The following is a 23,366-nucleotide window of genomic DNA, read 5'->3' as shown; positions in this document are numbered from 1 at the left end:
AAAGGAACGTGCCTCCTGGTTGTCTCCCGTGGCACCTAAGCGAGTTGAATCCCTACAGTAGATACAAAAAGCCAAACCTGCAACAATCTAATATGTAACAATCAACAACTGTCAACATAAACAAGTAGAAACATTATATCCTGGTCATTAACATTCCTGAATTCTGCCTTTACATGCTCAGTGCTATCCCAACTTACAGGAAAACGATTTGTCATGTCACCTTTTAGGTTGACACTTCTACGAAAGAACAAATTATTTTATCCTGGAAATGCTCCTATCTAACCACATACTATGCCAAAAAACACAGACACCCTGTAACAGCCAGCTTACATGGTGCAAATATGCCAAGAGCCATAGAAACCTGTTAATCATGCATCCATAATATTAACTGCAAAGGTATATTTATTTATTTTATTCATTTATATAGCGCCAGCATATTCCGCAGCACTTTACAGACATCATCATCACTGTGCCCATTGGGGCTCACAATAAAGTTTCCCTACCGGTATACTTTTGCAGTGTGGAAGAAAACCAGAGAACCAGGAGGAAAGACATGCAAACACAAGGAGAACAAACCCTTGTAGATGATGTCCTTGGTGGCATTTGCAAGGCATCACAACGACCTACTGATAACAGCGTGCTGCCCAGGTTCAGCACTGAACACAATTTTACATTTATATTTTATAGGAGAGAACAGCATGGAGGCAATGAATCATAAGAAGGACAGTGTGGGGGACATATTTTGTCCAGGGAGCACAGTGAGGGGAAATTATCCAGGGGTACAGCACAGACACATACCTTTATGCAGGGGGCATTTTACTAAAATGCTTTTATTTTTTAAGGACACCATATTGGAATGTGTTGCAGAAGGCCAAAGAAGGGAAAAGTCTGCAGAGACTAGCTGCGTCTAATCAGTGCTGTGATTACTGTATGGTACACAGTCTGATGAAGCTGGTAACATCAACTCCCAGCATCTTGTTACCATTGTTAAAGACATACGGGGAGTTGTAGGTTAATCTAGTACTAGTGTATATGGAGGAGGCTAATCTGATGTTGCAGTTGATCACTGTGCAAAGCTTGGTGCTGTATTCATGTACTGATAGTGGTTCTAGTGCTGTAGTCATATACTTATTATGGCTCTGGTGCTGAAGTCATGTAATGATAATGGTTCTAGTGATGTATTAATGTACTGATAGTGGTTCTAATGCTGCATTAATGTACTGATGATCGATCTAGTGCTATATCCCTGTACTGTTGTTAGTTCTGGTGCCATATTGCTGTACTAATGATGGTACTGATGCTATATCCGTGTGGTAATGGTAATTATGGTGCTGTATTAATGTGTTCATTGTGGTTCTGGTGATATATTCATGTGCTGATGTTGGTTCTGGTGGGGGGCCCAGAAGGCAATAACCGAAACGTACGTAGGGGCAGGCACTGGCACCCATCAGAGGTAATCTTTGCACTATTGTGATTCCATAGTTTGAATTTTATTGCGTCAGTATTTAGAAATTGTTTTATACCAAGCACTTTAACTATTGCTTGTTGATGCAAAATGTATGTGTAGTATACTAGTCTATGCATTGCCTCTGTATAACATGTGGTGGATTTCCACTGCCATTTTTTGGTTTCCCACTTTTTAAGTATGGTACCTTGTCTTTGTTTTGATTATTTTGTTAATAAAAGTTTGTATTTTTAATGATATATGGTTCTTGTGTACATTTTTTCTTCTTTTGATGTTTTGTGTGGAAGTAGCAATCCACTGTCAGCTGACGTGCTACATAGCCATTTTTATAAAGCACTGTGCCATCTGGCAAGATCTTGATGGGTCTAATGTTGTATTCCTGTACTGATGGTGGTTTTGTATTCATGTACTGATGGAGGTCCTTGTGCTGTATTCCTGTACTGATGGTAGTTCTGCATTCATTTACTGTTGTTGGTTTAGTTGGTTGCAGATGTAGCAATCCATAATGTGTCAGAAGCAAGTTAAAAATTACTACATTAGAATTCAATTTAGTTGCATGAAAACTTTTTATTTGGTGTGGGGTCAGAAAAATGGGACTCCTACATTGGTTTACTGTGTAGTTTGTGTAGATTCTCTAATTTTGTGAAATGCTTGAATAACTCCTACTATATTACTAAGTATTCTAAAAAATTCTGAGTGTCATTTGTGGTGTTACATAATATTCCAGGAAAATGTGCCTTAAACTTTGATAAACATTACTTTTATTTTATGGATGAGGGAGGGGTATATAACTGGGTGTGGTTTACAAAAAGGGGTGTGGTTTCCTTCATGTAAACAGGGAACCTGTTGTTAAAAATTTGAATTTCACCCGGGAAACATAGCTGCTTTCTTACAAAAACAGCACCACAAGCTGTGTGTGGTATTGTAGCTCAGTCCTATTAAGTTAATTTGAGTTGAGCTCCAATACGAGATCCAACCTGTGGACAGATGTGGCTCTGTTTTTCTGGAATTAATTGACAAAGTTTCAAGTGTATTTGTGATACCAGGACATTTGAGCATTTTCTACAAACAATACAACCAATCACTTTCTAGAAGATTGCACACCACTTTATGATTAGCATGATAAATTTACAGCTAGTTTTGCTGTTCTCCTCTGGACCTTTGGGTTTAAATTGGTCGACTAGTTGTGATATCTGCTGTCTGTCTTCCGATATCTAAGACACTGGATATTGTAAGCCAAGAATAGGCAATAGTGATAAGTGAGTATACTCGTTGCTCTGGTTTTCTCAAGCATGCTTGGGTGTCCTCTGAGTATTTTGGCGTGCTCAGAGATTTAGTTTGTGTCGACGCAGCTGCATGATTTGCCTGAATACATGTGGGGATTCCCTAACAAACAGCCAACTCACACATGTATTCAGGCTGTTCAGCAGTCGCAAAGCATGCAGCTGCGTCGATACAAACTAAATCTCCGAGCACGCCAATATACTCAGAGGACACCCGAGCCTGCTCAATAAAACCCGAGCAACGAGTATATTCGCTCATCACTAATAGGCAACTTTAAAGAGAACTTCTTTGTAGGATGAAGGTAAAAATACAGAACAATCTGGAAATCAGTTGCTACATCCATGTGAACTACATTTAAATAGTACAATACCTTTTCACCTGGAGGTCCACGATCTCCCATTAAGCCAACTGATCCAGGATCCCCCTACAACACAAAAAAAAGAAAAACAAAAAGCTCAATAAATGGAATGATAAAGATATTGTATAAAAACAATTTCATATCTTTTAGACAGATTTTGCACCTTCCTGTAAAGGGGACCTGGCTTGGAGGGAAAAGAGGCTCAGCTTAGTGGAAAGGGGTATCATATAAATGTGACTGTGTCAAAATTTATATTACAAATTGAGGCCAAGTCGGTCAACCATTTGGTGGTCTAAAGGTGTGCCAAATTTATCATCCAAGATAAGACAAGTTTGGCACATTTTAGTTTCTCCCAATGAGTGTCTTTTATAAAGTTTCTGCGATTTAGGTTCAGTTTTAAGCGGTTGTCCGAGGTAGAAACCTTTATCCGTAGGATCTATTGCGACATCTATGGTACATAGATGTCATTAAGTAGAGTCCTTTTTTCTAAAGGAGACACAAATACCGCACTTTTTACCTACTGGAAAAATCAAATATCCAATGTCTTGTTATTTTTAATTATTTGGTTGGTCTATCATTTGATGTTCTCTCACACTTAGCTACTTTTGAGATTAAAGGGCTTGTCCAGGGCTTCGATACAGATGGCAGCTTGGCTACAGTATCCAAGAATATGCACTATACAGCATATGGACAATTACGGGATCCAAAGGGTATGAACAGTCAGTAAACAGTATATATAGCTCCATTCACAGTTTATATCCAGGAGCGGAGGGACCTGCTAACATCAGTGGGGATGTCGGATGTTGGATCCCCACCGATCTGTTTTTTTATGAACCACCCTAATAATATCTCATTAGTATCAAAGTTCTGGACAATGTCTTTAATCATCCTTTTAATTGTTTTATGCATTTGAGAGTAGTTTATTTTTCTGAGAATTATCACAATGCTTTACTTCCATATGATCCATGATGTTAAATGGAATGTGTCTCCAGAAATTGACCTGTTATTTAGATCCGCTAAATTAAATGAATTAAAGCAAGGGAACAGTGAATCACTGCCAGAGCAACATAACGACAGGGCTCTAGTACCTTTGGGCCAGGTAGAGCATGCCCCGGTGACAATCCTGGATCTCCTTTTGGACCCTGTTGAACAAATAAAAACATCTAGTGAATACAGTTCAGACAAATCTGCATTGTTTAGATACATTTTACTCCCTTTATATACAGCAGTACAAATATTATTTCATAGAGAAAGCATAAAGCATCTTTTCCCCCTCTATGCACAGTTACAGTAGCTGTCAGAACTCGTGGAATTAGGTGGGATAAGTGAGATCTTCCAAGTTTATCAATCATATTTCTATCAGGGGTAAAAAGTTGTTCTTGTTAAACAAAGTTAGAAATAGTTGCACCCATTTCATTGAATCTCTGTACAACCATCTAATAAAAGTCCAGGAGAGTTATGGAAACCTGATGAATGTATACACAAGTATAGTTCAATGAAAACTACAGCCATATGACCTGACAATATAAAATGTCAGACAATTCCAGTTGAGCATAATACAGTCACATGAGGGTCTGTGTTGCGGCTGCAAGTCCTGGAACTCTCTGTGCTTTTCGACTCCTTAGAGCCAAGTTCAGAGTTGAGCAGAATCTAAATACAGGGACCCAAAAATGACTCACCCATTCTGTACCACTATATGCCATACAAATGTTTTCTTTCAATCAGTAAGAAAACAATTGTTCCATCTTCCATCAGATGATATATTATTAAGGTATTCCTTGATAGTAACACTGTCTCAGAGGAAGAATACTCGTGACGCTGAGTCACTTCTCACGGCCAAGCCGTGAGATGGCACAGTCAGAAGTCCAAGGTCAAAAGTCAGGAAGATAAGTCATAATCATAAACAGAAGGAAGAGACAAAAGCGTAGTCAGTTAACGTTACCAGGTCAGAATACCAGGAGGATGGCGGATCAGAGCAGAAGGGGCTAATTAGACAGATGGCCAGAACGAGGTCCAAGGTCAGGCAGAAAAAGATCTACAAACAGAACGCAAGGCACAGAGAGACAAACCACACAGTGGCTGAATGTATGTTTGGCAGAGGTCTGGGAGAAACAGCCCAGTTAAGTAACCTGGCAATCACTTGGGACAATGAACAACTGGAGACAGCCAGCGCCTCCCAGTCTCAGATTGGATAACTGAGCTGTAAAAAACACACTTACTGCTCAGCAAGCCCCTGCACCAGACTGGAAGCTTGAGCTGTCAATCAAAGTACTGACAGCTTCAGTTGTCAGTAACTGAATCCAAGACACAACGAGGGGTGGAACCATGACAATACCTCTGTTACACGCTGCCATATAAAGAAAACATAGGGATCCTCTAATTTATGTTTAAATTCCAATAGAACTGCACAGGAACACCCCCTTTTTGGTGTTTGCCTGGCAGGTTTGTCCCCACGAAATTGGATTTTTTGCAATAGGCCAATGCTATGTGAACAAAGCCTAAAATAGCTAAAATCGCATAATCAAGAAAATTAGAAACCCAATTAATCCTAAGAAAATAAACACATAACAGGGTTTGCCCCCAAAACTCACTTTTTTTTATACTTTATAAGAGGTCCGGCATGGTTCCATGACATCATCCGCCTAGGCCGATTTAAGGCCTACTAAGACACACACATGTGTCTTGGTATTAAGACTCCTAGTCCTGTTTGTATGCTGTGCTCCTCCATCAGTTCCAGGTCTGCATCTGCCTTGTGATCCTGCATACCTGCTGTCTCTGTTGCTTCAGACTTGTCTGAGTCCTCTTTGCATCTGTCCTCCTGTGGTCTCGAATGTGCCAAATACCTGTTCGCAGGTGCCTTTCTGCCTGCTGACCTAACACCCAGGGTCCATGCGCCCACCCGGACCTGAGGTACTGTGGATCAACCTCACTAGTTGACCCTAACATGAATCTTATCTTGGAACGAGGGTCTAGTCAAGTATGCACCAAGGATGGTTAATTCCCCGAATATCCCTACAGCAGATGTTGGCCAGTATGCAGTGTGTTATAGCCAAATATCATTTTATGGAACATAATGCCCAGTATACCAGTACACAAGGTAAATCTGATATAGTAGGGGCCTGTTTGTGGGCCTTCCCTAGAACAATTTTTTTTTCTCTGCTCCGTGTATGTTACCTAAGATATCTTCACAAGAATGGTTTCTAGGAAAAATTTAGAATACTCTCAAGGTTATTAAAAGCCGTTTGTTTGGTTTGGCCCGGTCCCTAATACTATTTCTCACTTGTGTTTTCTGCAGTCTGCAATCATAAAGCCATCATAAATACCAAACTATGTCATTGCTGGTTTAAACATAGCTCTGTTTAGGCTAAAGAGCAATTTGTATGTATAATCATCCCAAATTACAAGCTACTACTTGAAATCAGAGCACTAAAAGACATCTTAATGCTCATTGAAGTACAGAGAAGGGAATAGCAATCTCTACACTAATAATAATATATACTAGATACGTGGACTCCACACCTATGTGGACATCCCATTCCAGAACCAACAGTGTTAAAATGTAGTAAGACCCTTAATTCCAACCTAGGTGGGGCTCATATCATGTTATCCTCCCCTCCCAGCACTACTGTCACGCACAATGTAAGACAGACCAAGCGCAACACGAAGGGATAAGGGAAGGTTAACCAAACACTAGGGAAGGGGGAAGTGGAAACCCCTGACCTGATCTAACGTCACCCTGTCTGTCCTACCGTCCCTATATAGGTTTCGCACCTATCGCTGAGCAGGATATCTAGTCCCCATGTGACTCTGGCAATAAGCCCTGCACTGGGAAGGACAGGATGAGCGCTAGTCAATCCCACTAAAGCTAAAGACAGCAAGGATGAATGCAACAAGGGGGACACTTAGAGTAGACTCAGAGTGACACTCCGATGCGCTCCACACTCCAAGAGGACAATAGCAGACTGCTACAGCTCCAAGTCTCAACAGAGAAGTGCAATCAAAAAATAACACTTGCACCTCCCAAAAGGAAATAGGGAGTTATAAACACCCAGGTCCAGGTGTAGTTATTAGCACCGGGGGGAGGGGGGGGGAGGTGGCCACTAGTCTGCAAAGGAAACAATCGAGACCGTCTGCAGACAGATGTAGTGCAACGGTCTGCAGCCTCTGACACATTCGTGACAACTACATTGGGGTTTCTGTCCCAAAAATAGTATTTTGACTTTTGCCACCCGGATTCATCGTCGGCAATCCCCGAATGAGTTGAGTATAAGTGTTATTATTTACAAGGAGGAAACATAGGGATTCAGTTTGGGTGTCCGAGTAGTAGGCAACCCCATTAATTTGAATGAGACAAACAAAGTCTATTAAATTTTGGACTGATTTACCTCCTTTTCCTAACCTCCTTTTTTGAAAATACCCACCCTTTAAAGTAGGACACAATAACTTAGTCTACCACGCTATTGTGTCCAGCTAAGAAGATGTACATCGCTGGAATGGAGGTCGAACTGAGTCTACAGTTTGATATTTCGGACTCTGTTTGCCTCATTGCAGTCAATTAAAAGTTCCAAATGAATAAAAACCTCTAACATGGTTCTGGTGTTGTTGTTGCACACTCTATGATGGTAACTCCAGAAATGTGTTAGAGGTTTTAATTCACAGGAATCATTTAGAATTTTTTAAATACTGTATTTGAAATAAAAATCTGGATTTTAAAAGATGGAATTGCTGGTATCCTTTGGTTTTCTTTTTTACCTTTGGTTTTCTTTTTTTTTTTTACAAAGCATACCACAAGAGTGCCTGTAAGAACGTGCACCCATTTAGCCAAAAGTGCATTTCTGATATTTGCCAGAGAGTCCGTTCCAATTCATTGTAAAGGTGTTGTATTGAGTAAAGGTCAAGGCTCCATGCAGTCTCTTCCAAACTCCCACTGCTGTATTTATTGGATGCTCTTCGGCACTCTCTGGAGTATTATTCATTACCGGATGAAATTAATGGGTATCCAAGTAAAGCATGCCCAATTGTTCGGGGGCCTTTTGTCTTGGCTTATAAATGGTACTCCAGGCTCCTCATCAAAATTGGCATGTGTTATTACTAATAGACAATCAAAACACGTAAAGATGCATTATAAAGCATGGGGGAGGCAAGGTCAGTGGATTGTGAACACTACCTGGCAGTCGGCCCAAAATGGATGTAGACTTTTAAAAGTTGAGTGGTTAGAAGCTGTATTTTTGGTTACTATAGACAGGATACGTAGCACTCCTTGCAGTTGTGAGAAACCACTCCATAGTAAAAAAAAAAAAGAGAAAACTATGACACTCCAATTTGCAGGTTTAGTGATGTGGTTCTTTAATAGTGAGGCATTCCAAAAAACACACGTTTCAGTCTGAAACTCCAGACCTTCATCAGGTATGGATTGCACAAGGAGAGTACAAAGCAGATTCTGGGTAAGAAGCGCTGCAGTGAAGATAGTGGACTGGACACACATCGCTGCTATGGAGGTGAAAGACGTCACTGACGTGTGGCACCATAATGCACTGACGACTGTCGCCTGCACAGCAGAGCTTTTTCCCAGATGCTTTATACTTTGCTTCTTGTGCAATCCGAAAGTCTGGGTTTTCAGTCCGAAAAATGACTTGAATTATTTGCATTGTCTCACGATTAAAGAACCACATCACTAAACCTGCAAATTGGAGTGCCGAGGTTCTCTGTATTATGTGTTTGGTTACTGAGATGAACGAAGGGTCTAATCCTACTATATAGGGGAACAGCTGTTCCAGTTTCCATAGGAAACACTTTCTGTCAGTTTCTCTTCTTTTTTGTATAAGGGCTATGTGAGCGATGAGCTTTGTTATGGCTGTGTAACACATGCTCAGTGTATGATTACAAGCACATGCGACACACTGCTCTCCAATACCCAGACAACACAATTACTTCACTTCAAAGCTTTTTACTATGACTGGCTCGGATTCAGTGAATGAAATGAAGACATATGTCTAATAAACCACAACAAAGTCACTGTCTATTTCCAGATCGGATTTGTGTCTTATTTCTTACAATCCGATGTGCTTTTCTCCAGTGCGCAATGAAGGGGCGACCCTACTTATCATTCCCTCCTTCATGTAGGCCCAGGGGTGTAACTAGGGTGGGGGCAGGCGGGGGTTTCAATGGCACCGATGCCCTGGAGCCAAGAGGGGACAAAAGGGTCCCTTTGTGCCATATGAGAACACCAATACATTTAAAGGTTCGTGATAGTTGTGTTGGGGTCTACAAGCTTCAAGTTACCGCACTGTGCATTCCCTCACACGTAATCCATCCATCAAGAGTAATCCCATTTAGAAATCATACTTGAAAAATTACTTTTTCAGAATCACTTTCATGAATCCTGAGATGCTGCACAACACGGCTGACAAGTAAATACCATAATTATGAATGCTCACATAGCCCTTGTACAAAAAAAATGCCCAATTAGCAGTCATCTTTTGACCTTTTTCTTCCACTTCTCCTCTATTCCTAACATGCCTCATCTTCACGTCCGTTACACATCTGTCCTGGGTATCCCAGGCTCTGCTTCCTTCACCTCGTTCCGCTGCTCTCTGTTGTGCTCCACGTCAGGTTTTGCAGGTTGCTCAGCTTGGCTCAGTGACGTTATCTCACTAATCCTATTTAAGGCCCAATAGGACACACACCTGTGACTTATCTTAAGTCTCAAGACTTTTATAGGGTGTACTGCACCTTCTGTGCACACCATGCTTTAACTTGTTTACATCCCTACTGGGTTCGTCTTCATGCGTCCTGCTGCTCCCAAGTCCTCTCTTCCAACGTGCTTTCTTGCTTGCTGCAGCAACGCCCATGGTCCGTATACTAACCAAGACCTGAGGTTTAGAGGATCCTCTTCGCCAGGTGAGCCTAAACAACCCAGATGCCTAACCACTATGGACGACTTTTACTACATATCCTACATAAGCCAGTCAGCAGTGAAAGCGGTGTGCGATGACTAATGTACGCTTATAAGCAGCCGAAAGTGGGTCACACCAGGGAATGGTGACCCCTTCCAAAAACAGGGAAAAACATAACTCAAGGAGAAATGGGGTAGGAGGTCTTCACCTTTGGATCATTACAGCCAACAGACCAAATGGCAACCAGGATTTTACAGACAAAAAACAAGGTTATATGTGCACCTATAGATGTAAAGGCACAATGGTTTTACAATGCATGACTTTTTTTAAGTGTTTTTGAGTGCCAAATGTTGTCAGTCTTTTTAGTTGACTTGGGGATCTTCAATATTTCTAGACACTGACAATCTGAGTGAGTAGTCAAGTAAGGTATGAAGTCCTATTCCACATTTTGTGTTTCTTCTTTTGTTATTTTTTTCACCTGCAAAATGTTGAATTAAATGTTTCAATACACTGAAAAAAACTGGAGCATGAAAGAAAAGTTTTGCAGCGTTTTTCTTTGTGGCGCAGCAATATAGTTTTCAGCACTTGAGCTTTTACATACGCATGTAAGATACAATATATCCAATGACCAACATTACTTAGTTCCTGAACATCAGGCAATATTTATCAGCCCCTCACATGGAATCCATAAGTTGTTCTTCACAAGGAAGTACAATTTATCAATAATTTCCCTCCCCATGTCTGATGTTGTTTAGCATCCATTCCCTCATGCGGCCGGTCACAGATCTTACGTTCTTGTTAACATTCTTTACAGATACACTTCCGTATGTTATTCTGGTTATGGGACCCTCATGAGCCATTACCTGTTCTACGGCAAGCTTTTCCCAATGTAAAAATTTCTTTTATCAATCATTCCTTTCTGAAAAGCCAGTCATTCCCGAAGATAAATGATCATTTCATTCATTAATTGTCATTCTTAAAAGACACTAAACATAGAAAATGCACTTAAATTTCCCAGCTCATCCTCCCTAATCTCCTCTTTTATCCTTTTTTGTCTGGCTACAGGCAACGTCACGAGAGCCCTAAAAGACCAGGCACTGATGTCGTTGGACCGATGCTGGCGACGGCCCCGGAGGTGAGGAGAGGCTGTTTTTATTGTACATATTGAGAAGGGGTTTTATGAGCAATGGACATCCACTCAAGAACACTATTTTTTAGTGGGAGAAGAGAATGAAGGTGAAGAGACTATACCTGGAGGATTTGGCATGTCCAAGCCCAAAATTGATGATTATTGTATTTCAATGATACTTGGGTCTGTCCAAACCAAGCACAGGCGTTGGGTGCACCCTTGGTGTGGCCAAGCGGTTCGGTGCACCTTCCTAATTACTTAATTACTTGTTTTTCATATGTCTCGCAGTCCTGTAAAATCACAGCTGTCAATCAACAAAGAGGGTGGTGGATATAGATTTAAAACAAGTACGGTAGGTGAGAAGGTGCACTAAACTGATCGGCCACACCAAGGGCGTGCCCAACCCACTATGATAGGTTTGAGTGGTCATTTTGTGCTGACAGACTTCCTTTAATTTGACCAATAGCAAATAGCATCTCAATAATTTGTTATAATACTTTATTTTGATCATTTACTGATACTGACAAGGAAGATAAATTATTACTTTTTAGTTAAGTATATATTTGACCTTTTCCTCCAATAGCACAATTCCCTTTTAAATAGCAAATTAATTTTTGCTAAACCTATACATTTTAACTAGATAAACCCAGAGGAACTTTAGATCAATGACGTTTTCCCCCTTTAAAAGGGAGTAACTGGGAAAATGTAGAGATACAAAAAAAAAAAATAACAAAATGAAATCTTTTAAAAGTTGTTCCCAACCATATAGGGGTCCCTTTTGTAATAAAAAACAAACAAACAAACAAAAAAGGGCAATAATAAACTGTGTTCCAAATTATTACGCAAAAAGAGTTTAGGAGTGATAAGGTTAGAATTTTTTTGTTTGTCATTTAAACTCATTGATGGTGATGTGTGTCAGGGCTCTTTATATCACTGAAAGCAATTGCAGATACCTGTGCACATTAGTTTGGCAGGTGTGTCCAAATAAAGGCAAGACTACTTAAGAAGGCTGTTCCACATTATGAAGCAGCCTACATTTTTTGCTAAAATGGGAAAGAAAAAGGATGTGTCGGCTGCTGAGAAGCAACAAATTGTGGAGTATTTAGGTCAAGGCATGACTACAATCAACATTGCCAAGACACTTCATCGTGACCATCGCACAATCAAGAAGTATGTGGCTGATTCCCAGCACACACGTGTGCGTGCTGATAAGGAAAAATTGAGGACTCTTTCCAACAGGCAATAGCGTCAGGTTAAAAGAGCAGCTGCAAAAATGCCTTGTCATAGCAGCAGACAAGTTTTTGAAGCTGCTGGTGCCTCCAACGTCCCCCGAACAACAAGATGCAGGGTCCTTCAGAGGTTTGCAGCTGTGCGTAAGCCATCCTGTCGACCACCTCTATCCACTGCACACAAGCAGAAATGGCTCCAGTGGGCCAAACGATACATGAAGACTGACTTCCAAACTGTTTTGTTCACCGATGAGTGCCGTGCAACGCTCGATGGTCCAGATGGATGGAGTGGAGGATGGCTGGTTGATGGACACCCCATGAAAACACGGCTAAGGCGCCAACAAGGAGGAGGTGGAGTAATGTTTTGGTCTGGAATCATGGGGGGAGAGATTGTCGGCCCCTTTAGGATCCCTGAAGGGGTAAAGATGAACTCCATAATCTATGTGGAGTTTCTAAAACAGCACTTCCTGCCATGGTTCAAGAGGAAGAACCGTGCTTTCCGCAGCAAGATCATTTTCATGCAGGATAATGCACCGTCTCTTGCTGCAAATAACACATCTGCATCTCTGGCTGCTATGGGCATAAAAGAGGACAAACTTATGGTGTGGCCACCATCTTCCCCTGACCTCAACCCCATTGAGAACCTCTGGAGCATCATCAAAAGGAGTGTCTATGATGGCGGGAGGCAGTTCACATCTAAGCAACAGCTCTGGGAGGGGATTCTGTCCACATGCAAAACAATTGAAGCACAAACCATCCAAAAACTGACAAATTCAATGGACGAGAGAGTTCAGACACTTCTTTCGAACAAGGGGTCCTATGTGCAAATGTAACATCACCTAGAATAAAGTTTTGACTTGAAAACTGTTTGATTTCATTTTGTAATAAGCTGATAATGCTTATCATTTCACAAGTGACCATTTTTTTTGTTCAAAATAAAAAGGTTGAAAACTCTGCTGTGCATAATAATTTGGAACATGCATTTTGAGTGTTTCTTATTTTTAAAAATATACTGTTTTCATAGGAAGATTGTTCAAAAACATTGCAATTATACTAGAATAGTAGATGACTGGAAAATAACAATGACTGCAATTCATATAGGTAATTTAGAGGAAATATGAGGAAATATTTTTTGCATAATAATTTGGAACACAGTGTATTTTGAATAATAATAATAATATAAATTCCAATCCCCACAACATATTCAAAGCCCTAGTATTGCCACAATTTCCTATCTAAGGCTACTTTCAGACTAGCGTTCTGAGGCGCAGCACAGGTTGCCGCTAAGCCCCGCCCCCGGCCGCACCTCCTCCAGTCAGCTCCTCCTATGGTCGCATGACGCTGCATGCGATCAGCGTACCCTATATTTAGTGTTGGGTACGCTGGCCGTGCGCTGGTATGTTTTTGACGGCGCATGCTCCCTTTTGGAGCTGCACCGAGCGCACAAAAATGCAACACGGTGCGTTTGGCGCACGTCGGAGCAGCGCCAAAAGGGCGCATGCGCTGGCAAAAAGATACCAGCGCACGGCCAGCGTACCCAATGATAAATAAAGGGTACGCTGATCGCATGCAGCGTCATGCGACCATAGGAGGAGTTGACCGGAGGAGGCACGGCCGAGGGCGGGGCTTAGCGGCGGCCCTGCACTGCGCCTCAGAACGCTAGTCTGAAACTAGCCTAAAGCATAATAGATGTGAAAATACAAGGTGAATAAGGGCTGATGTAGATGTCTGTTTTTTCTACATGAGAAAAACTGCCTATGTGTGGCCCATGCTGTATATCAGAGGCTATGTGGGACACATGCTGTATATCAGAGGCTGCATGGGGCACATGCTGTATATAGGGTGGCTACATGGGGCAAATGCTGTATATCAGAGGATACGTGGGGCATATGCTGTATATCAGAGGCTACATGGGGCACATGCTGTATATAGGGTGGCTACATGGGGCAAATGCTGTATATCAGAGGATACGTGGGGCACATGCCATATATCAGAGGCTATATGGGGCACATGCTGTATGTCAGAGGTTACGTAAGGCACATGCTGTATATCAGAAGTTACATAGAGCACATGCTGTATATCAGAGACTACGTGGGACACATAATGTACATGGAAGGCTACGTGGAGCACATGCTGTATATGGGAGGTTACTACTGTATATTGGAGGCTATGTGTTGACTCATAGTAGGAGGCTATGTGGGGGCTCAATACTGCATATAGGAGGCTATGTGGGGGCTCTTACAGTATATAGGGGGCTGTGTTTAGGTTATTGTGGTATATACGGAGCTGTGTGAGAGCTCATACAGTGTAAAGGGGGCTGTGTGGGGGCTCATATGGTATATAGGGGGTTGTCAACATGCTTACGGTAACTCTGTTCATAAAATTTATATTAATCTAAAATAATTATAATTAGTATGTTAAAATTAATATTGAGCAGACTTAATTTTAGCCTATTGATTAAGGCCTCTATAATAGTCACGGTCTCTCATGTGGCCCCGCAGGAAAATTAATTGCCCACCCCTGCTACAGATTATATTATGTACGAGTCCTATCTGTGTTTTTTAACTCATACGTGAAAACTGATGCACGAAAGAGCCCTAATGTTGGGAGAAAATACAGCTTCTGTTTCATTTTCTTTGCAATTTCAGATTTTGAATGAATATTTTTGCTTTTGGGGTACCACTTTATGGTCTGTAAAATATAAATTCCTGCAGTCTCTGTAAAAAATTAAGGATTTTATAACATTGCAATCATTTTAGTTGTCATGTGTAAAGGTATGTGCACACAATGAATTCTTCAGGCGGATTTTGCAGTAAAGAAAAGTAAAAAAAGAATGAACATATGCAAAGCAATGTCAAACCGACACTGAGTAACTTCTTTTAACTGCTTCAAGCTTCGAAAGTTGTAATGCGGCTGCATAACCATATCAAACTGTGTATATGGCCTAACAATAATTAGTTGCGAAAGTGTAAATTGTTCTCAGATAGTTGTAACATGTATCTACAAAGTACACAACTGCGTTCTAAAATAGACAAGTAATGAGATAAGGAGAGCTTATTCCAAAGTATCAAAGCTTGGGGGCTGATTGATAGTCTTTTACTGATCTCGACACTTTACTTTTGGCAATGTTTTAGAGAAAATAGCCTGACATATTGTTGGACTCTTCTCTGACTGTTCTAATTTTGGTTTTATCTTTATATGCAAAAAACTCCCCTCTAGCATTAAAGCTACAAGAAGCTATGATTTAGAAGCAAAATGTGTCGCCATTCATCATATTATACCTCTCTCAGCGTGTTCTTGATCTACACAAAGTTTGTTACTTACTTTTGGACCAGGTGGGCCAGGTAACCCAGGGTTGCCATGGGGTCCAACCATACCCTAGAAAATAGAATAAATCCAAAAATCAACATGTTAAAAAGAAACTGTGCAAAGATGATTAATATTCTTCATCTTATAGTTTACATAGTGAATAAACCCACTTAAAAGGCTAAACAACTTCATATACATGACAAATCTCTTACTGATGCCAAGTTACAGATTGTAATAAAAGCCAGAGCTGCATTCACAATTCTGTACATTTCAGAGCTGAAATTCCTTAAATATCTGTAGAACGCTTCCTCTGGGGTTTTGTATTCTGAAAAGTGTCATCATTTCCCTATGCATCGTACAGTAACCTGATAATTTAGAAACAACTTGTCCAACTGCATTAAATTAGTTTTCTCTTCAGTCTCTACATCTGATTTTATCCAGAAAAGCAGAGTCATTTGCACTGCCACAAAAATATAGTATAGTATGACATGAAAGTCGTTCAGGTAATTGGCCATCCATATAAGAGCTCAAGTCTGCGAGAACGGGAAGCCACTCCTAAAGAGCAGTTCTTCTCGCTAGCTCACTGAAGGGTTACCTGACCATCCATGATGGAGGAAGGTTAGCATAGAGACTGTCAGTCACACAGGAGGAGGCAGAGCTGGGCTGGAAATAGAGCTGGAGTGACCGAGGCTTCAGATCTACTATAGTCCTTAAATCTAATTTGCATATCCTTTCCATCGCTGATGTCCAAAGAATGGAGGAAAAGAGTGGCCATGAAAAGGTGATGCTGGACTTGTCTTTGAAAGAGCTACACACACATGTAAATAGTTTTGGAGGTGAAATCCTGTTGACATATTCCCTTCAATGTAATGTGAGCAATTGCAAAAAAATATATCAACTCTCCGTAGATACTGCCCTTGGTCAAAATCAAAATCAAACAGTACCCCAATGCTGTAAAGCCCCCATTACACACAGCGAGATCGCTAGTGATATCGCTAAAGCGTCACCGATTTTGTGACGCAGCAGCGATATTGCTAGCGATATCGCTATGTGTGATACTTACCTCCAACCGTCTCCCACGCTGGTTATCGCTGATCGTGCGAGAACGTCCTGGACCGTTTCTAGTCAGCCACTTCCTGCTGGCGCCGACGAGCACAGGAGGACGTCTTCATCGCCGCGTCTGGCAGGTAAGTAACGACCGCCGACCGCTGCTATGTCACTGACGAGATCTGCCTGCTTGACAGCTCACTAGCGACCATTTAGCGATGCACCAGCGATCCTGTCCGGGTCGTATCATGGTCGGAATCGCTGGTGCATCGCTAAATGTAACGGTACCCTAAGACAACTATATTTAACACAGTGTCACTTTCCAGGATTAGAAAAACATGGCTGCTTTCCAACAAAAATAGTGCCACGCCTGTCTACAGGTTGTGTGTAGTATTGCAAGTCAACCCTATTCACTTCAGCGTAGCTGATCTACAACACCAAACCCAACCTGTAGACAGGTGTTTTGTTTTTTTTTTAGGAAAGCAGCCATGTCTTTTTCTGATCATGGACATGCTCTTGAAATGGTTTTTCATTTAAAGCAAATAATAGCTCACTGAATGGATGATGTTCCAAGAGGATTTGGCATAGTAACAGCTTATATGTTTAATAATTCAATAACAGGGTGAACCGACTTCTTATTTGGGAACATGATTACATTTTGGCTTTGAGGTTAAGTGACTCCAATGCCTGATTGATTGGAAATTTGGGCTACAAACTCATTGTTTTCTTGGTTAAAACAGACTACAGCCAAAGTATTGTAACCTCCATGACTACATAAATACAGAAATACATCTTCAAACAATTTTTGCAAGTGGCCAATAGTGTAGGTGAGAATATGTCATGATCTTTGCACTGACCTATCTTTTCTGTCATTTTGCAAAAAAATATACCTTATAAACTCGAGTATAAGCCGAGATTTTCAGCCCATTTTTTTGGCTGAAAGTCCCCCTCTCGGTTTACACTCAAGTCATATACCGGGGGTCGGCGGGGGAGGGGGAGCGCGGGTGTCAGAGATCATACTCACCCCCTCCTGGCGCACGGTCACTGCACGCACCCCCTGCTTCTCCCATGGTCTCGGCGCCCCAGCTCTTCCTGCGTTCAGTGGTCACGTGGTACCGCTCATTAAAGTCATGAATATGCGCATATTCATGACTTTATTGAGTGGTACCACGTGACTGCTGAACCCTGGAAGAGCTGGGGCACCAAGACCATGGAAGAAGCAGGGAGTGAAGAGACCGCGCGCCAGGAGGGGGTGAGTATGATGGGGGAGGACGGGGAGCAGTGCAATATTCACCTGTCCCCGTTCCACTGCCACGCGTCGCTCTGTCCTCCACGTCCTCTGACTGTGACGTTCAGGTCAGAGGGCACGATGACGTAGTCAGTGCACGCCCTCTGCTGAACGTCACTTCAGAGACCCGGGAGACAGAGCGGCGCGTGGCGGTGGAATGGGGACAGGTGAATATAGCCAGTGCTGGGGGCCTGAGCCAGCAGTGACACCGGCACCTGGCCCACATAGCGCGCTAGTGACCCCGCCTGCTTAGGACACCGGCACCTGGCCCCGAGCGACGATAGGTATGTCATTTTTTTTTCTTAATTGCAGCAGCAGAGGCAGCAGCAATATATGGGCCGTATTTATCTATGGAGCATCTTCTTGGGCCACTATTAACCCTTGTGCAGCATTTTATGGGGGTATTTATCAATGGAGCAACTTCTTGGGCCACCTTTAACCCTTGTGCAGCATTTTATGGAGGGTATTTATCTATGGAGCATCTTTTTGGACCACCATTAACCCTTGTGCAGCACCACCCTCGGCTTATACTCAAGTCAATAAGTTTTCCCACTTTTGTGGCAAAATTATGGGTCTCGACTTATACTCGGGTCGGCTTATACTCGAGTATATACGGTATTAATAAAAATAAGGAATGTATGAACCTTCCCATCTACAGTTGCCTACAGTATGTGTGAAAAGATGGATCATGCACCTATACGTAAGAAAGTGAAGGAACTGGGAGCCCAGGCCGTCTTCTCATCCATTCTTTCAGCAGATGAACATGGATCAAGGAGATTGAACAGAACCTTCGAGATGAACAACTGGCTACGTCGATGTGCCGTGAGCGACGTTTTGGGTTTCTTGACCATGGAGTGAATTACCTTTCTGATGGACTACTTGCTAGAGATGGGTTGCATCTTACTAAAATAGGAAAACATGTTTGGTAGACGCTAGAGAGCTTTAAACTAGACCAATATGGAATGGGAAATATACGGCCAGGAAAAAATATGCAGCTAATTAATTCTTTTGAGAACCCTGCTATTAGAAGTGGAAATAAAGAATAAAAGCCACAAACTTTGAATGAAAATAGAGGAGCAAGAGAAACCGACTACAAACTAAAATGTATCTAGACAAATGCACAGAGCATGGGAAACAAACAAAGAGAATTGGAGCGGCTAACACAGGAAGAGAGATATGATATCATAAGCATCAATGAAATTTCTTGGGATGATACACATTATTGGAATACAAATCTTGAAGGCTACAACTTATTTATTAGAAACAGAATTAACAAGAACGGAGGAGGTGTGGCATTGTGTTACAAAAACATATATCTCCACAGAGATCCAAGCTTCGGAGACTGGCAGCTCCGTAGAAACTGCTTGGGTAAAAATACAAGGAGAGAAGAACAGAAAGTACACTATTGTTGGTGTTCATTACAGGCCACCTGAACAGACTGAGGATATGGATGAACTCTTTTTACATGAGATGTCTCTGTTCTTAAAAAAGTATGACATAGTAATCATGGGACATTTTAACTATCCAGTTATTTGTTGGGAATCTCTCTCAGGGAAAAAGTAATGGGTCCAGAAAATTCTTATCTTCTCTTGCTCACAACTTTATCTTTCAAAAGGTAGAAGAGAGAACAAGAGGATCTGCAATCTTGGACCTAATTCTTACCAACAGGGAGGAAAATGGTTGCGGAAGTAAAGATTTCTGCAAATTTAGGAGGCAACCATCATGCCATCCTCGAATTTTGGATTACAAGAGGAGGAAGACCAGAGAGGACTAAGATTGGACTTCAGAAAGGTAGATTTTAATGGATTCAGAAAGAGGGTAGGGAAGGTCCAATGTCTAGATGTTCTAAAGCAGGGTTCCCCAACTCCAGTCCTCAAGACCCACCAACAGATCGTGTTTTCAGGATTTCTTACTATTGCTCATGTGATAATTGCTTCACCTGTGCAATACAAAGGAAATCCTGATCTGTTGGTGGGCCTTGAGGACTGGAGTTGGGGAACAGTGTTCTAAAGGACAGAAATGTCCAAGAAGGAAGGGAGATTTTGCTAAATTAAATTCTCACTGCACAATCAGTAACAATCCCAAAAAGAAGGAAGAATTGGATGCATTTAAAGAGACCAGGAGGGTTGAACACAGAACTTAGTCAATTGTTAAAAAGGAAAAAAAATGTATATTAAATGGAGAGGGGGGTATGTCTAAAGAAGAATATAATGTTGTTTGCACGGAATGCAGGGTAAGTAATCAAAGAGCTAAAGCCAGTAATGAAGTGAGGCTTGTAAGGGAGACCAAAAGCAGTAAAAAAGGATTTTTTGTGTATGACAATAAATAAGTATTGTAAATAAGTATTAATGTCTGCTTTCTTTTCATTTTCTGATTTTCAAACAATACAGAAAACCAACTAATCCATTTTTTGCCAAGACAGTTAGCATAACTGGAAAATTCACAGACATATGGGAAAACTAAAAAATTGAGAGCAGTTTATGCCATGCTTTGTTAATACCACCATTGCTTGTTATATAAGGATACATTTCCTTTAAAGAAGTGGACCACCCACTTAAAAACACATATAATCCTATGGATCTAATCTGTCAGGAACACTTGAAACACTTGAAATCTGCAGGGTGTTTAAGCTGATGGGGGTGGCATGGCTGGGTCTAGTTATACAAGTAGAAGTTCCAACCACATGTAACCATAAACCAACTGGGCTATGTGCCATTTATGCACAAAGTTTCAGACAGCATTGCCTCTCTAATACCACAAATTTTTCCTACGTTTCTAATTTTTGTTAGATTCGAAATGGGTATTAATATATATATATATATATCTATATATATAAAATTGAATGATGTGTGTGTATCACCAACCAATCACAAAGCATCTTTCATTTCACCAGAGCTGTTTAAAAGAAGCTGAGCTGTGATTGGTTGCTATGAGCAACAGTTTTCCTTGCAACCAATCACTAACTATCTTTCATTTCACCTGAGCTGTTTAAAAGAAGCTGAGCTGTGATTGGTTGCAACAGTTTTCTCACTCCACGACTAAACTTTAGCAGACAGTGACCGGGTGGGAGAAATCTAGCATCCCCGGGAACATAAACTCCCAGCCATTGTCTGCCCCCCAGAAAGGAGCAGAGAGTACATGACAGAAATTAATCCCCCCCCCGCCCATATACCCATCACACATCCTCCATCCCATAGGCACATCTTCCCTCTTAAAGGGATCTCCGGTATGGAAGTTAGGGCAAATCCCTCAGCGCTTTGATTCTGACCCCAGGCTTCTATTAAAGGGATCATTGGTATGGAAGTCAGGGCAAATACATCCAGTGCTTTGGTTTTGACCCCAAGCCTCTCTTAAAGGGATCCCTGGTATGGAAGTTAGGGCAATTCCACTCAGCGTTCTGGTTCTGACCCCAGGCCTCTCTTAAAGGGATCCCAATATGGAAGTCAGGGCAATTGCCTTCAAATGCTCTGGTACTTAACTCAGGCCTCTATTAAAGGTATCATTGGTATGGAAGTCAGGGCAAATCCATCCAGCACTTTGGTTTTGACCCCAGGCCTCTCTTAAAGGGATCCCCAGTATGGACGTGAGGGCAAATCCACTCTGCGCTCTGATTCTGACTCCAGGCCCCTCTTAAAGGGATCTCCAGTATGGAAGTTAGGGTAAATCCCTCAGTGCTCTGATTCTCACCCCAGGCTTCCATTAAAGGGATCATTGGTATAAAATTCAGGGCAAATCCACTCAGTGCTCTGGTTCTGACACCAGGCCTCTCTTAAAGGGATCATTGGTATGGAAGTTAGGGCCATTCCACTCAGCGCTCTGGTTCTGACCCCAGGCTGACGGGATGATGTGGGATATTAGGGGTAGTAGTCCGGTGGCTCTGGCTGACGGGATGATGTGGGATATTAGGGGTAGTAGTCCGATGGCTCTGGCTGACGGGATGATGTGGGCTATTAGGGGTAGTAGTTCGGTGGCTCTGATGGAATGATGTGAGATATTAGGGGTAGTAGTCCGGTGGCTCTGACGGAATGATGTGGGATATTAGTGGTAGTAGTTCGGCGGCTGTGACGGGATGATGTGGGATATTAGTGGTTGTTGTCCAGTGGCTCTGGCTGACGGATTCCACCGACTTAGTATCATTTAAAGGATTTCTCTGGAGCTTTACGACATGCCATCAATGTTTGATAAGTAGAGTTTCACCTTGTGGATCCCTGTCAAACATAATATACTGTTGATGGAACTGTGACCATGGAAAGAAGATCCCCCTTCATTGTCCTGATCTGAAAATACCCCAATACTCCACATACCCCAAAGGGTGGCACAATGCGATAGAAGAATAATGGCTTAAGAATAACCTGAAATATGGCACGTAGGGGTCTATTGAAGACCCTTATGTCTGCCATGTTAGAGCTTCTGTAAACCCCTGCCCTTGGGCTACTACGCTTCAGAGGAGATTGTCAATTTCACAATACACTACAATAAGATAGGAGAGGCGGATATTGCGCTCACCACACTTTGCAGTCCAATGCTGGAGGTTGAAATCCGTGTGGAGGGCGCCGATCCAGCGGATGAAGTTCAACCAAGTAATGAAATTGAGAGAAGGAAAGAATTTGGCACATCCATCCAACAATGAATACAGTATATAAAAAAAATGTATTGGGGAATGTTCAAAAACCTAGATTCCATGGATGCAAAAACCTATCGTTTCTAGCGTCCAAGCGCCCTTAGTCATAGGATGATGACTATGGGCACTCCCCACAATTTCATACATTACAACACTATACTTTGTATTGAATAGGCAAAGTGTAAAAAAAAAAAAAAAAGCAAAAAACATTTATATATTTGTTATATATTTTTTAAACTGTTTTAAAAGTTTAAATTATTCCTCTTTTTTTACAAACATAAACAGCAAAATATAAATAATAGAAAAAATAACATATTTGGTATTTCCACATGTCATTGTCGGAAACTAGTAAAATATAAAAACATTTATCCCATAAGGAGAATTCCAATACAAAAAATATATAAATGCCAACATTTAAATTTTTGGGGTCTTTGCAATTTCCTCAAAAATTATCAAAACGTCACATTCAAAACTACAACCAACCTGCAAAAAACCAAGCCCTCGTATGGCGAGGACGATCGAACAATAAAATAGGTATGGATGAAAGGAAGAAAGAAAAGCTAAAAAATGAAAAATCAATGTCATATATATATATTTTTTTTTTAAGTAAAATTATTTTTCATAAAAAAATAAGATAAGAAAAATAAAGCTAAGAAGCTAAGAAATGAAAACTCAATGTCATATATATATATATTTTTTAAGTAAAATTATTTTTCATAAAAATAAATGTTGAAAAGGCT

The 23,366-nt window shown here is 41.3% G+C and overlaps 1 protein-coding gene across 2 annotated transcripts in view; it reads right to left on the bottom strand.

The window, feature by feature from the left end:
- COL24A1 (collagen type XXIV alpha 1 chain) overlaps positions 1-23,366 on the bottom strand; it is a 310,883-nt gene that overhangs the window by 219,629 nt on the left and 67,888 nt on the right. For both annotated transcript variants that reach the window (XR_012220101.1, XM_073544400.1), the window contains exons 5-7: positions 15,686-15,739; positions 4,196-4,249; positions 3,120-3,173 (exon numbers count right to left, since the gene is read on the bottom strand). Coding sequence is in view for 1 of the 2 variants with exons in the window: in XM_073544400.1 (XP_073400501.1) it covers positions 3,120-3,173; positions 4,196-4,249; positions 15,686-15,739 (162 nt within the window). In the remaining variant the exon portion in view is untranslated. The remainder of the gene's footprint in view (positions 1-3,119; positions 3,174-4,195; positions 4,250-15,685; positions 15,740-23,366) is intronic.

The sequence above is a fragment of the Dendrobates tinctorius genome, unplaced genomic scaffold, assembly GCF_039654945.1.
Source record: "Dendrobates tinctorius isolate UK_male_01 unplaced genomic scaffold, ASM3965494v1 ptg000138l, whole genome shotgun sequence".
Lineage (NCBI taxonomy): Eukaryota > Metazoa > Chordata > Amphibia > Anura > Dendrobatidae > Dendrobates > Dendrobates tinctorius.
Note: the sequence above shows the minus strand (reverse complement) of the source record. Positions and strands in the feature narration are given on the sequence as shown.